Source organism: Aythya ferina, assembly GCF_964211825.1.
Source record: "Aythya ferina genome assembly, chromosome: 7".
In the NCBI taxonomy this organism is placed as follows: Eukaryota; Metazoa; Chordata; class Aves; order Anseriformes; family Anatidae; genus Aythya; species Aythya ferina.
Window position 1 is genome coordinate 14,459,576 of NC_140302.1, and position 15,434 is coordinate 14,475,009.

The 15,434-nt window shown below is 38.8% G+C and overlaps 1 protein-coding gene across 1 annotated transcript in view; it reads right to left on the reverse strand.

The window, feature by feature from the left end:
* Positions 1–3,672: 3,672 nt before the first annotated feature.
* The window catches only part of LRMDA (leucine rich melanocyte differentiation associated), a gene marked incomplete at its 5' end in the record, with an annotated part of 297,230 nt that continues 285,468 nt past the window's right edge, over positions 3,673–15,434 (reverse strand). Inside the window, one exon of the mRNA XM_084525493.1 lies at positions 3,673–5,547. Within this exon, the coding sequence (XP_084381619.1) occupies positions 5,468–5,547 (80 nt within the window). The remainder of the gene's footprint in view (positions 5,548–15,434) is intronic.

Sequence of the window (15,434 nt, forward strand, 5' to 3'; positions counted from 1 at the left end):
ACAACTTCCAAATGCAACTAACTTTGAACTAAATATATTTTCCAAGATGTTGTTACATTAAAATGCTAAGGATGCTGAGATGATGATGATATTTTGTGAATGTGCCATGACCACGACTTAGTTTGTCCTTAAAAATATCTGCTCCTTGAAGGCTTGTGAAAATCCTGATCTGAAACCTTAATCTAATTGTCAGCAACTCTAAGACAGGGTCAGCTTCAGGTTGACAACACCACCAGAGGCAAGTCCATCAGAGTCACCTAACCTAAAAGGTAACTTTAAGAAAGATTCAGCTCTTTTAGTACCACATACAGAAAACATATTAATTCAAACAGATTTGATGAAATAGGAGTGCTGGCTGTATCCTGCACATTCTCACATAACAAATGCCAAAGAAAATACTCTTAATACTCCTTAAGAACAAGTTATAAATTACTGGAAGAAGCCACTTTTCTTGGGTTGAACTCTCAGATAATCTGAGATCTCTGTAGGCTTTTCTGGTCATATTACAAGTAAAATGAGCATTAGCTGTAGAAAGGACAACACTCTTTAACCATTTAATACTGACAGAGTGGCATAAGGAAATCAAAGGCTATATCAGTTACTCACAGTCACAGGTTAACTTCAAGTAAGTTCAAAACAAGAAGGCATAAACCAGCTTGGTCCTTCAAGACCTTCAGACTTGCTTGTATATATAATAACGCCCAACTGTTGGGCATTATTTGGAATTGTTAGTGTAGCCATGGTCCCACAGTAGATGGTTGTCTTCTCACAATCATATCTTGTTTTCTTTTATTCCCATTACTAAAGTAGAAACGAATACAGAAAACAAATTTTAACTAAACAGCAGAAGTAGACTAGGCAGTGAGATGTAATGGTTACCAGGTGTTTATATAAAAACGCTGAAAAAGCAAACTATGCATTTCAATTCTTATACCACAAGCAGTGAAGCAGAAATTTCACTTTAAAAAGAAAATGGGAGCACTTACCTATTTCACGCCATCACTTGCTTGCAGAGCAATGACATGGCAATTGAGGCAGACACAGCTGGAGATCTTCAGGAATAGAGGACAACAGCTGGCAAGGCATGTAAGACCTGACTTGATATCACCTGATTCACTGTCAAATTCCCCAGACTAATCCGGCAAATGACTACTTAGAACGTGCCAAACATCCAGCCACAATCTTGCCTATACAGCTACACCTCTGAAAAACTGAAATTCACCTCTTTCTTTCACATATGCCAACCATTTAACAAAGCAGACAGACAGACGGACGTACACAGAGTAATAGGAAAACAAAACAACAACAACAAAAAAAAAGGAAACGCAAGCAGAGGCTCCTGTGACAGCTATCACACCACTTAAAGTAGAAATATACGGTAAGGCTCAGTCTGAGTCAGTACAAAATGGGCTGATTCAGAACCTCCCCATATAGGCTACACCTAGCAAAGCTCTGCTGATGGTAAACATTTCCCAACATGCTCGTATGGTTGACAGGAAAAAAAAATATTAATACACCCACTGGCAGCAAGCGAACCCTGTAATTTAAAGAAAGAAATTTCAAAAGCACAGGCAGGTTTGTTTCTTTCTTCTGACTTAAATGGGAACAACATAAGACCAATATCCAGTGATTTAGAAAATTCTCAGTGTTAGCTTCCCTTATTCTGACCCATCAGCCTTGATTATGCACCTTTTATTCAAATAAAAACAAATACTGGGATTTTGGCAGGAGGCTTATCTAAAATAAGATGGTAGAGCTGGGCCTACACTATTTGTTTAGCAGAGCTACTCAAGCATGAGCTAAGATTTTTATTTCAATCCAGTAAGACCACTTAGGTATCTGGGGACCTGCTAGCTGCAAAGGCCATGAGGCCATGGCAATACCATGCGGTCACAACTAAGGGGCTTCAGGGTTGGTTTGTGCAGCACATATTCTTCCGCAGAAGACTTAGAAATGCCATCCCCTCACCTCGAAGCAGAAGAAGGAGAGAACTGTCTTCATTTTGCCTCTCAGCTTGTCAAGTCTTAACAGCTTTAAAGCTTACATAGTACATACAACTGGCCATAAATGAAGACGCAGGCTGGACGAGCAGCCTGTCCCTTTCTTGGGGACAGGAGTTGACACTGTGCCCCCAGCACTGCTGGGGATATCCCTTGACATATCCTCATGTACATGCTCTCACCTGCACAGAATTTCAGTCTCACACAAGAAACAACAGATGGGAACTGACCAGCAGAAAAAGCTCAGAAAGAGGAAACAACACCCTCCCAGCATGGAAGCTGTAGTCACAGGAAACTATTGTGAAGTTATTTGTAGGTATTATGGACAAAAACAGTTTTAAGAAAAATTTGGAAAAGGATAACAAGAGCAGCTGTTTTTTTTAAGGAGCCTTTCCATTACAAAAGAGGGTGCAGAGGTTGCTCATCTGATACTCTAACAGAAGGACAACACAGGGTAGTTGCTGACAGGACACCTGTACATGTTGCTGTCCTTCATGCAAGTGTGTCCTCCTTAAACATAAGCACTCCTAGGGGCCAGGTAACATGGAGAAATTGGATGGAAAGCCTCCCTGTCCAGATTAGAAGAGGTGCACCTCAGACTGAGATAAACAGCAGACTGTAACAGTAACTTTGCAACGTTCAACAACTTCAGTGCATTTGGATGAAATTCAGTGACTTTTCAAAATAAGCAATTGTACTAAACAGAGGAGCACTAGTACAACTTCATATGCACAGTTTGCACTATAAATATTTATTAGTATGCTGCCAAATGAACTGGTATTTCTCCTGAATTATCTTAACAGCAATTGTACTTACAAAGGATCAGAAAACTTGAAAGCTTGTACAATGTCCAGCATAAAGATCCAGCAGATTACTGAAGATAATTTTCCATAACAATGGACAATATTTTGTTTCTTTTTATTATTTTATTTTGGTGTGTGTTCGTGATTTGCTGGTTGTGTGGCTTTTAAGAAATGACTTTTGCTCAAGCTTTCTTTATAGTCCATACAGAATAAATCTATCTTCTGACACTGTACAATGTGAGGAAAAAAAAAAAAAAAGTGAAGAGCTTTACAAATGTTAAATGCATATATGGCAAGGCACATTTTTATATATTTATATTTTGTATCTGTTATGAATTTCCACTGCAGCATTGAGGCATTCAAGAGGCAGGTGTTCAAATACGTCTTCAACTCTTCTTTATGCCCACTTCTCTTTAGCTAAACCCACTTAGGCTAACCAGTGGATTACAACACCAAAAGAAGCAAAGATACTTGAAAATGCTCCACATGCTAAAAAAGAATGTTGTTTGTATAAACAGCAATAAACATCCACGCACACACTAGTTTTTAAACAATACCCTAACACTTGTTAGCAATATAAAATAATTATTCATATATTATCCTTTTGCTTTTCCAGAATCAGTGACTTTTAATTTCAATTCCCTTCGAGCATCTTGTAATTAGGGCTTTATCATATTTAACTATAGGTATATAATCCTCCAAGTGAAAAAAGAAACCAAAATGGACAAGACTGTGATCACATCTCTCATTCCAAAAATATTTTTTGCCTCCAAAGCCTTGCATGGAACAAAACACTCCTAAAAATGATACAAATGGTTTTGACATTAGGAAAAGTAAACAAGCAAAATAAAGATGGAAAAATCGTATGGTCAGTTTGCAAGTGCTGTTTATTGTTTGAGGCAGGGTTAAAGCCTTTCATAAAGACAAGAACATACATGCAACCAGACTGAAAGTGACATGAGGTTATTCTCAACACCCAGCAGAACCCTGCTGCCTATAATATGCCACAGCCAAAGCATGTGGAGGCTTCAAAACAGACAAAATATTATGAACAAACTAGAATTGTTGTTATTCTGGTAACCAAGAGAGAAGACAAGTGCCCTACATACTTCTAATAATTATTTTTGTGGAGAGAAAAACAAAAAAAAAAGCATTTTTTTTTCCTTTATTTAATATCTCCCAGGATTTCTAAGATGAATTGGCATTTCTTGGTAACCATCTATGACGTTAGTAGAGGTATTACAAGTGGCTTCCATGTTCCACTTCTGCATGCAACATCAGCCATGACAATGGCCAAAAACATTAGGCAACTTCTAAATTAGGAGCATCAAATAATTTCAAACAAACCAAGAACAGCCAGAGAGCGATGACTCTCAACTAGGACCAATATGGATAGGTTTGGAACAGAGGGCAGAATTTTTGCATATTCCTAGGTCACTCACATTGTAACTAGCAGTGTTTAACATGATGTATTTATTAGGCATTGTGAGCTTTCTTTCACAGTAAGAAGTTCATGCATGTCCAACGTGTTTCATAAACAAGCAAGAAATATGCTACGCGTTCTTGTTTTTTCACTGAAAACCTGACAGTAGTCCTTCTTAGGTAGAATTCAAAAGGTATTAATCAGAACTTTTCTCTAGAATATACTAGTAAAGCTGTTAATTATGTTAATTCCACCAGTTACTTTTATTGTCTTTTTTCCCATCTGAGTAATCATACCCATCTGGTGGCAATTTTATTTTATATCCCTCTTTTTAAGCTCTTTTCTCATTCCAAATTTAAGCATTTCATTCAAAATGTACTCTCTACACAAGTTAAAACTACCTTGTGCAATAAACCAGGAATAATGCACACTGTTAATATCATAATTGAGGGCTTTTTCCAAGTAGACAGACAACCTTGTGCAACTACTACAGTGTTAAAAATGACCCATTTTCTGAAGGTCAGAGTAAGCAAATGTTGAGATGTAATTTAATAATGAGCAAATTTTGTCTGCGAAATTGTTTAAACCCTTTTCCTTTGCATATAATCAAAAATACACATTGATAGTACTTTGCATAGCTGAAATATATTTTCAGGATTTTTTTTTTCCTGTTGAAAGAAACAATAATCCATATTGTGGAAAAACCAAACGTGCTCTATGAAGAGGATTTGTGTGAGCATGTAGGGGATGATAGAAACACAAGCACTTAATTCACAGGGAAAAAACTCAGAACAGATAAGGGGCTTTTTCATCTGAAATTATAGCCTCTCTCTATTATAAACACTTTGATATCGCCAACCACTCTCGCTCAACAGGCAAGCAGGAGATAAACGTGCTGCTTTTGCTAAGGCGCCAACTGATGGAGCATGCTCACTGAAGCCCCAGGTGTGACCCCTGCTCTTCTGCAAGCAGCAATTGGACCAGGCAATCCATCACAGTGCTCCTCCTGTCAGGCCGGGTGCTCGGCTGCAGCTGTCTGTCACACTGGTGGATGGGACCTGCTTAAAGGCAATCATGTCAATCTCTATGTGGCTACTCAGACTAAGATAGAAGGATGATCTTGACAGGCTTGGCAAAGTCAGCAGAAGGCACTAGAGGACTTTAGTTACATGCTTAAAATTTAGATGCAATTTGTGCTTCTCATGTGGAGGGACTGAAGAGGCACGAAAGAGCGTTGTGTTCTACAGCTGGTCATCTCTGATGAATCTGTTGCCTTCGGAATGCTTTCCATAGTAAATGTAGCGACATTTTCCCAAAATGCCTACAGGAAACAGGAAATGAATTACAATTAGGAAAGCAGTGGCACAACATTCAGAGGCACACAAACAAGGAAATTTGAAGGAGGGGGACGAGGGCGAACAGTTCTCTTGTCATACTGCAAAAGAAAGTTAGTACGTTGGAAATATTCAGTATTACCATTTCAACCATCAGCTTTTAATCCACTAGGAAAACTTATGTTCATATAGCTGCATGAGCTATCTTGTTAAACAAATACCTGTAAATGTCTTCAAAAATGGAATGACATCACACTAGAACATCATAGGCTGTATTTTAAATCACAGTAACACTTGACCATTTTTTAAAAACAGAGAGTCTGGATGGGACTTACAGTTTGTACTGTCTGCAATCTCCCTACTATGTGTTTACATGGTATTCCTGATGACTAAAAACAATTCAAGTGTTAATTATGCTAAATATTGTTACATATAGAGGATGACTTCAAAAATTACCAAGAACGCTGCTTTTGGGAGAAAAGGCACATTATTCTCAGTGTGTACAGGAGGCAAGATGCCTGACAAAGCCTTTACTGCTGTGGGTGAGACATATATACCTGCAGATCTCACTACGTTATTCAAAAGCATCCCCTCTGGTGGTACTAAGTGGTATGTGAAAGCGTAAGTTCACAGTCACATCCCACCTGTGAACATCCTCAAAGATGCTAAATTTTACTAGCAGAGCTGTTCTTTGTGCCCCCAGGCACATATAGTCAAATTAAAGTCATTTCCCATGCACAGAAGAAACGTGAAAAAGTCTCTCCTATCCTGGGAGCGTCTGACACAGCTGTCGCTGAAGTACGTAGTTCACCCCCATAAGGGCACATATAACCTAGAAAGGAGACAATCATTGCCTTACATAAAGGGTAAAGATTAGGAAGGAGCATGATCCTCAATTCGTTTCAGTTCTGGCTTGCCAGGACTCACACAGCAGGAAATGTACTCACTTGCAGTATGAATCAGATATACAAGCTTTTATATTCTGCATCTATGTTTCCAGTGCCATGTGTGCCAGCTAAGCAACTAAAGCCTTGGAAGGCATGGGATGTGGAAGATTAATGTCAAACCATGCTCTTCTTTCTTTCTAAAGCATCATGGTAACCCATTCCTATGGAAAACAAAACAAAACAACAACAAAAAAAGATACTCCCATCATTCACTGTGAAAAACATATTCCTCTTCAGGAGAGGAAAAAATGGGGACAAGTGCAGTGTTTGGTGCCACTCCCTTTCTCCACAAAGCTTTATTCAATAATTTCAATTTCCATAATTTCTGTAGTGGAGCAGTTTCCACATTCAAAGGGTGATGTTATCGTCCCTAAGCAAGCGTCTAACGAAAAGCCAGCTTTTACCCCAAACAGATGATATTCCAAGTCAAACTGCAGCAGGCATTAGATTGGAAACAAGACCATTTAGAGTTCTAAATGTAAAGGATACAAACAGTTTATTAACGGCATTCTTCAGAGTCCTTTTTCACTGGCATTGATAAAAGTCTTGTTTGAGGTCTGCCGCATTTCTTGAGGACTGGAAGCGAGACTGTTTATAGAGATGCTGGTGAGAGAGTGCTGTTTGATGAATGCTGGAGACTGTAGCTAGGTGTCAGCGCTTAGAAAATGAGGCAAGGACATGAGGTATTAATATTGTCAATGATCTCTTGACAGGAAAACAGATACTGCATTCACCGTCAGATTTAAATAGACATCAAGTGCATTAACGACAAAAGGGCAGACTTCAAACAAAGGGGGCTGTATGGTGTTGCGCTGAGCGAGTCTCCGAGTTGGCAATAACCTGATCTGAAAAGACACTGTCAGGACTACAGACAGGCCACGAATTGTGTGCGGTGACAGAAAACAGAGATGCTGACAGAGATACCGGTGCCATATTATGCCAAGTATATTCCAGCGCTGTCTCCAGCCCTAACTAAATCTGACATCATTTCCTATCGCTTATAGTATTCTCCACTGCTCCGGCAGAATATTTCTCCCCAGACATCATTACAAACTCCACTGTAGTTTTAAAGTTACTGGCAGGCCTGTTCTGTCACAGAGGTTGGGTCTACAGGCCTAAGGATAACCTCAGTCAATCTAAATTTGGAGTTTGCTGGAGAAGTGCTCTCATTTTCACTGATATCTCAGCTACTTGAGGTGATCTGAACGCTGAAGTGTGAGGAGCTGTCACCTTGAATAAAATCCTTAAAGTAAAGACGCTCGGTTCCTGGGATGTTCAGCAAAGATGTCGGACAGTCTGGCAGCAGGAAATGAAATCCAGCTGCTGCTGCTCGCCTGGGGATAAAGGTGCTTGGGCTAGTGACAGTTAAAGTCAGCTGAAATTTTTGAACTCCTGCAGCCTACAATTGTTTAAATTAAGGAAGTGTTGTCTCCACAGAGATTCCCTACCAAGGCACACAGCTGTGATTCGATTGCCAGGCATATTACACACACTGCTCAGAGAGTCTTGATAAAAGTGCAGTTGAAAATGTTGCCATGAGACTTTATTTATCATGAAGGTTATTTGTAAAACAATAATCTGGCTCATAAATTAAATGCGGTGACTGGTTGGGTTTTGTTTTGTTTTTCCTCTCCATTTCCCACTCCCTTTGGCAACTGCAGAAAACCAAGAAAAGGCTTATGTGCTGCAGTAAGGGTTTTGATGCTAAGATATGTTGTATGTGAATTTAGGAAACCTACAGCTTGCCTCCTGCCCATCTGCAATTGTACTTGTCCTTGCAGTTCAGGAACATGGATATGGTTTTGCACGCAGACAAGGGGAGGAATTGGGGGAAACAATACATCTGTGACTTTTGTGGTGTTTTTTAATTAAAATATCCAGCTTGGCTATAATAACCTAAGTACACAGCCTATGCATCAAAACAACACACAGCATCCTGAATGAGGTTGCTGCTTGCGGTTCTTGAGGAATGACAACACAAGGTCTTTTGAGGGATCATCTTCCCTGAATGAGGCTTCTAATTTTTCTTAAGTAGCTGCTTCTACCATCACCACAAGCTGTTAGAACTATAATTATGAAAAAAATGCATTGGGAAAAATCATTTTTAAATTCACCCTTTATCTTTTAAATGTTTTCCCCCTTCGGAATGGATGTTCTAATTATGCTGGGTAAGTAATGACCTTGCAGTTGCTTGCATGTGTTGTGGTATCAGTCTTTTTTCACAAACACATTGTAATGTCAGCAACACCAGCTTTTCCCTAGCTGAGGAAAAACCCAATTATCCAAATAAATAAATAAATACATACATGCATACTAAAGCATATGAAAAATTGTTCAAGTCATGTTTGCTCCTTTTAAATTGGGCATGTGTTGCAGAGAGCTATTGTGCAGTTGGAACTCCATACACTTTCCTAGAGTAGAAAAAGTTTGTAGATGTTCATGTATTACAGGGAAAATGATAAAAAAGCTGTAATGGGATGTGCTAAACTTTCAGATCATACAGCCTCAGCCATAGGTCCAAATTCAGATGAAGCCAACAGAAACATATGGGAATTGTTATCTGGTAGCATCTCATTGTCTATCGTGGTTCACACTTTTTCCTAGTAAATAACTGCTCTGCACCTATTAAAAAGCACCTCTCAGCCATCACAGCTGGGGCAGCTGCTAGCAGCACAGCCTTCTCCAGTAGCATTCAGTTTTCTTTAAAAGTAATTACTAAAACTAAGTAGTCAAGCCAAAACTTTTGCCATCCCCCCCTCAAAACTATTGCCACATCTGCCCAAGATCCCCCTAAGGCACCCATTTTGACATCAAATGTTTTTAATAAACCCCTCTGCAACTGCAAACAGCAAAGTATTCACAATTAAAATTGTCTGTCAAACACATTGGTTTACAGTACACAGCAGGGATTACATTTCAGCATACAGTCCTCTGCCTGTTTTTCACATGGGCTAACCACAGGTCCTCATACTAGGCACTGTGGTCAGATAAAGTGCAGTACTTCACACACAGACTTGATATTCTAGCAGGATTCCACTTTGCCTAAGTTTAATTTGAGTATGGTACCTAAATCCTCCACTGCCAATTTGTATTTGATCCATATTCATCTCTTTCTCCACACCCTGCTGTTGTATAGTTTTGCTATGGGCTATTAAACAGCTGCCATGTTCCACTAAGAAGCTGCGTGCATTTCAGTGTGGTTATACTACCAGTCTGTAAATTGTTTTGAGACCCTTCAGGATGAAATATCAATACCATTATCATTTTTTTCATAGGCACTTGGGCATTTCCTACAATTAATGAACAGAAGTTGCAAAATTCCCTGAAATATTAATATGAACTTCCTTTACTGGAAATAATTCCCTACCTACAACATTCAGAGGAGAATAAATACCTATCTACAAACAGTTTCATATATACAATGCTACTGATTTAGGCAAAACACATCCATCAGCTGCTACAATTTAAAACTAAAACTTCTTTCTCTAAGGGTATAAGTGAAGCTAGTTTGAAACAAAAATCCTTTTGCACAGGAGTTTAATTTTTTTTTCATTTTATGTTTATCTTCATGTAAATAACAACTTTTTGTACTTGACAATTTCTTATCTTCAATTTCACTTTGATTTTTTTTATCAGAAATGAAGCACTAGGGTTTTTCAATAAATTAGTAGCCTGATCCTACAGACCCTCAATAGCACATAGGTTCTCTCATTTTCATCAAATCATCATTAAAAACATTAAAGCATCTGAATGCTGTAAAAAGCATCAAAATATTTTCAAACATACTCCTTCAAAATATTCACTTTTTAAACCTCAGTAAATCATTTCTGGCACAACTTAATTGAAATGGACCATCTAGTTATTTAAAAGCAAGCAAATAAAACTAAAAAAAAAATAAAAAATAAAAAATAAAATCAGATAAATCAGCCTGGTATTCAGGGAGCATAAAGCTGTGCAAAGCTTCACAGCACACAAGGGTGGGTACCTGAGGAGGGTGCTAGAGGGAGAAGAAATGCTAAATCTCTCACAGGGAAGAAGAAAAAAAAAGAAAAGAAAAAAAAGAATAAACAAAAAGTTGACTTAGGCCCAAGTAGTTAGCTTTTAGTTCTACTGAGTCTTGTGGCTGTAATAGCAGGGAGATACTTTACAAATGCAAAAAAAAAAAAAAAAAAAAAAAAAAAAAAAAAAAAAAAGAACCTCCCCTTCCCCAAATGTTGAGTGCTTGTCCAAGTCACTCTTCAAAGGTTAATTCACCTGCTTTAACTTCCACACACTTATGCATTTGTAGTTGGTCTTTTTAGTTGTTTCTGTAAAAATGTAGAAAATGCATTTTTATAAAGAACAATAGTCTGAGCAATTTAGGAACAAGAAATCATTTACCTTTAGAGATCTATTAGAGCCAAAAGCAGAAAAGAACTCTTTTTTAGTTATGTTTTTGACCCATAATCTGTAAAATGGACCAATTAATTACAAATTTGAAATAATAAACTTATTGTAGGGCAAGAATGGAGGGAACTATAGACAGGCTTTTTGTTCTTCACGATTACTTTTGGTGGAACAAAACAAGTTTCTATTGAATATGCTCCAGCCCATGAACTTTCTGACACAAGAACATGAAAAGATCAACTGTAATGTAATAAAAAGTGTAAGGGACCACCTGGGTCAGTCCCTAAGTCCTCCTCAGAGAAGCCAGGTACATAACACAGAGAGTCTATGCAAGCTTTCAACCTGCCCTGTCAAGATAAAACACAGTGCCACACAGCAAACAAACCACTGTCAGTATGGAGGAGCTGAAGCTCAAAAACTGCAACGTGACATGGAAAAAGAACAGAAGAGCTACCATTGTCAATGCCAATGTGAAGGAATCCCTGACTACTACAGTTCAACCCATCTGTTGTGACCACAGTTTCCAAATGCCCCACTACAGGTTGGAGTCAAGACACAAGAATAAAGTAGGCATCTGTTACAGTCTGCATCAATATCCTGTATCCATTTCTTTTGTCTTGCCTATTTTGACCTATAAGCTTGTGAGGACCTAATGGGAAGACTCAGTACCTTTCAATATGTCCTTTTGATAGCAGAAACAACTGTCCTAATCACAGCCCTCCCTTTGTGGGTTGCAATGCTAAAATAAGGTAGCCTTCATGCTCAGGGGAGATGAATTACCTCTTCGTTCTTCTCCCTGCACAGGGATTCCAAAAAATGATAATATTTTCCTCTGGACACCCTACAGCATGGGGCATGAAGTGCTCTCCTTCATACTGAAAGAAATTACTGAATGGCACAAAATGAAATCCATATCCATTCTGTGGCAATGGTGTTGGAATTACACACCTAAGCTAGAGCTGAGAGGAATCAGGGCAGGCAAAACTAAGACCCAGAATTATTGCAAGCATCCTGCACAGACAAGTACTGCGACACGTCAAGTCTCACTGGCCTGTTTGTAGGAAGGGGGGAAAAAGGGGGAAGTGAGAGTAGGGGAGGGGAAGGAAAGCAGTCAACAGGGAGATGTTGGAAAAATTTGCAATGAAGGTGATAGGAATATAAAGATGTGAAGTTTGCATCCCAGGCCAAGGGAGCTGCATAAATGTTCAGTGTAAACTAGCAGTCAAGCTGATGTGTGATAAAGTGCAGCCTGCTGTAAATACACTTCAGGGCTCCCAATGCAGCTGGGGATGAAACTTGTAATTTGGAAGGGGGGAGGGAGAGGGAAGTAAGAGAAAAAAGAGTAAAGGAAAAAAAAATGCACTGCAAGCTTTTTCTCACATAATCTGTTACTGGAAAATTGAGAAGCTTGTCCAAGTCCGTGGGAATAAGCTGATGAGCTGATACTTAATAATAAACCATATTGTGTCATGGTGCGGAGTCATCTAGATCCATTCAGGCCACAAACTATATTACTTTATACAGCCCTGGCTGACATACATTTAAAGCCCTCTACACATTAAGGAGCCATTAGGCTGACAGATTAAAAGTTATCTTGGAGCTAATGTTTCCATTATGCGTATCCTGGCAGTGGAACAATCAACACACTGTTCCTCAGATGTCATACTTTGTTTAAAAAAAGGGTAGGGGGAAGAAAAGGGAGAAAGGAGGGTATCTCTCCCTCCTTGAATGACATTGACATGATCAGCTTTGATCTAGGCATGTGCTGTCTACAGATTCTTTACTGTTGGCTAAAATAGGAGCATTTAGGGCATAATACTTTAAATCATTAACCAGTACTGTACTCCTCTGGGTATCATTGTTACAATTTAAGGTCCCACACTTGGGATTTCTTTGGAATCTTTCCATGCTTATTGTAACCATCATCAGAGAAATATGTTGGGGGGTGTGTGCATCTGTCTCTCTAATGAAAATAAAGTAAAAATTACCAAACAAAAAATCCAAATGCTTTTGTCTCTTTACTGTGTCTTTACAGTTTTTACACTCAGGTAGTGTCATGGATTGAATTAATCCAGACTTTACAACAAAATATTTCTTGTTGAATATGCTGACTTTTTTAAGCAGATATTTTTAAATAGTTAGGCACATAAATTGTATATTCAGTGAGGTACTGCAGTCAAAGAAACACAAATACACAGAAAATATCAGCACACCAGATATTACAGATTAAATTATACTTAAATTCATATATATAGAATACCACTCTTGAGGGGGATGGAGGAAAAGTATGGGTTCATAGTTCTTCTAGTCTTTTGAACACTTTTGCATATACCTCATTCTCTCGTACTGGTCTAAATAAAAGCAGTAGGCTAAAAGCAGAATAAATTACTGTAAGGATCCAGTGCCAATCAGGCTGCATCTGTTAAGCATCCTCCATCTCTCAACCAGTGTCACAAAAGCTGCAGTGCTTTCTTTTGATGGCCAAGCACCCAAACTGGACCAGCACTTTCAGCCACCAGCCACTCCCTGCCAGCAGCTCCACGCCGAGAGCAGCAGCACTAGAGGGCAGCATGCATTTGTCTAAAAAACGGACCACACCAGCAAGCGAAATACGCCGCGCTGACAATTAAAGCAATACTGTTTGTTAGTTTTGCAGCCAATTTCTTGTTCTGTCATGATCAAAGCCTATATTCATACAGTCTTTGCTTTCAGCTTTTCGCCGAGGAGCCTTACTGCTGGCTGGAGTAACCTCAGTGAGCATCAGTCTGTGTATACAGATAGCTGCAGAAGGATGTCACCGGGCAATGGTCTGAACAAAAGGCTCAAAATGTTGTTCGGGGGGAGGTGATGGCCGTGCACACTACCAGCTCCAAGGGCAGGTGGGGTGGCACTTTGTAGTCCCTCACAACATAAATGTTAGTGCTGTTTTCAACAGTCTTTCTATTACTTTTGATAATGCGCCAGTGTGATCACTGAAGTGACGTTAAGACATTAAGAGACACTTTTAATACCTTTGCTATAGTGGGCAAGGAGGTTGTAAAAATCCCATCCTCACTGTATATTAAAGTTCAGCTGTTGAGCATACACTCACCATATTAACGTCCAAGATTTTCAGTTAATTTGGCTAACATATGTAAAAATGGCATTTCTATAGGCTGCTCTAGACTTTGGGCAACATTCTACTAATAATATGTACATTAATCAGCAATGGAATTAAACCATAAAGAATGAAAGGATCATTAAGAAAACAGAAAGTGAATATAATTATATTTTACTTTACAAACTTTAACCATGCGCAGATTGCATTACAAGTAAATGTAAGGGGGAAAAAAAGAGGGAAGTAAGCTCTTTTAGTAGCTGTGATAGAATTAAACAAATGTACTGTGATTTATGTAGCAGAAAGCAAACTTTTGGAATAATTGTTCGGAAAGTCTACAAGCATTCCAATAAAATTACAAATTCTTATATGAAAAAAATTGAGCAGCAGAGCCCTTCTGGAGAGTTTAGACATAAATTTGGCTCATCTCATGAGTAAAACTTGCTTTTGGATCTCAAATGTGTTCCTGCTGGAGGAGTTCACATCAGGAAAAAAAAAAAGCCATACAAAACTCAGTCTGGCTCAAATGGTTTGAAATTTCTCAAGAGAGTCATCTGAAATAAAGACAAGTTACTTTTTATTTTTAAAGCTGGGAAAGAAAGTCTCTCAAATAAAATTAAAGAGCATAATGAAATAGTGCTGCTGTCACATTATGATACAGTTAAGGGAACCTTCTTTGCATGTTATTACTTGCTCCCTTCCATAAGCCCTTCCTCAGAAACAAAGGAAACATTTAACTAATTGCTAATGATAGAATTGCTATGATTCTTGCTAATACAAAAACAAGCATTCTTAAGCAGCTGACACTGCAAAGCCCTGGGTTCCCTTGATTTCCAGTGGAAGCTAAAGGCATTTAGCACTCTGTAAGACACATCCGGACCCCACATAACTGGTGAAATGCCTTCCCTCTTGTAGCTATTACTGTATAGCACCAAATGAAATCAAAAATGCATCTGGATCCAAGCACCCTAAACGTTCACTAAAAGCCTAGCTCTCTGGACTAAGCCTGGGCTTGTCTCTTAGCATAATTTAGTTCTATGCTATATCACATCTACACCACCATAGCCTATTGCCAAATCCTTACTGGCCATAGCCTAATTCCCAAACACTGCCTGCCTCCAATACTGAATGCCAAAATACTGTCATGGTTTCCTATCTTCAACTCTCTTCCCATTCCTCAGCCTCCTTTTACAAATACGCTAATGAGAGAGGGGCTGAAGGTTAAATCATAGTGGACAGCAGAATGCAGTTTACAAGCACACTTGTAGCCTCTATGGAATCTTTTGCTAAAGATAGGAGGCTAAGGAATAGCTGAAGAGAGGCACATTAAAACCCTTCCATTAGGGTCAGAGTTATTAAAGTTTAGTCAAAGCACGAAAGACTTTCTAACAAGTATTATGCTTAGTAAACGTTTTCCACTGGAGCAAGGATATTGGTGAGAGCT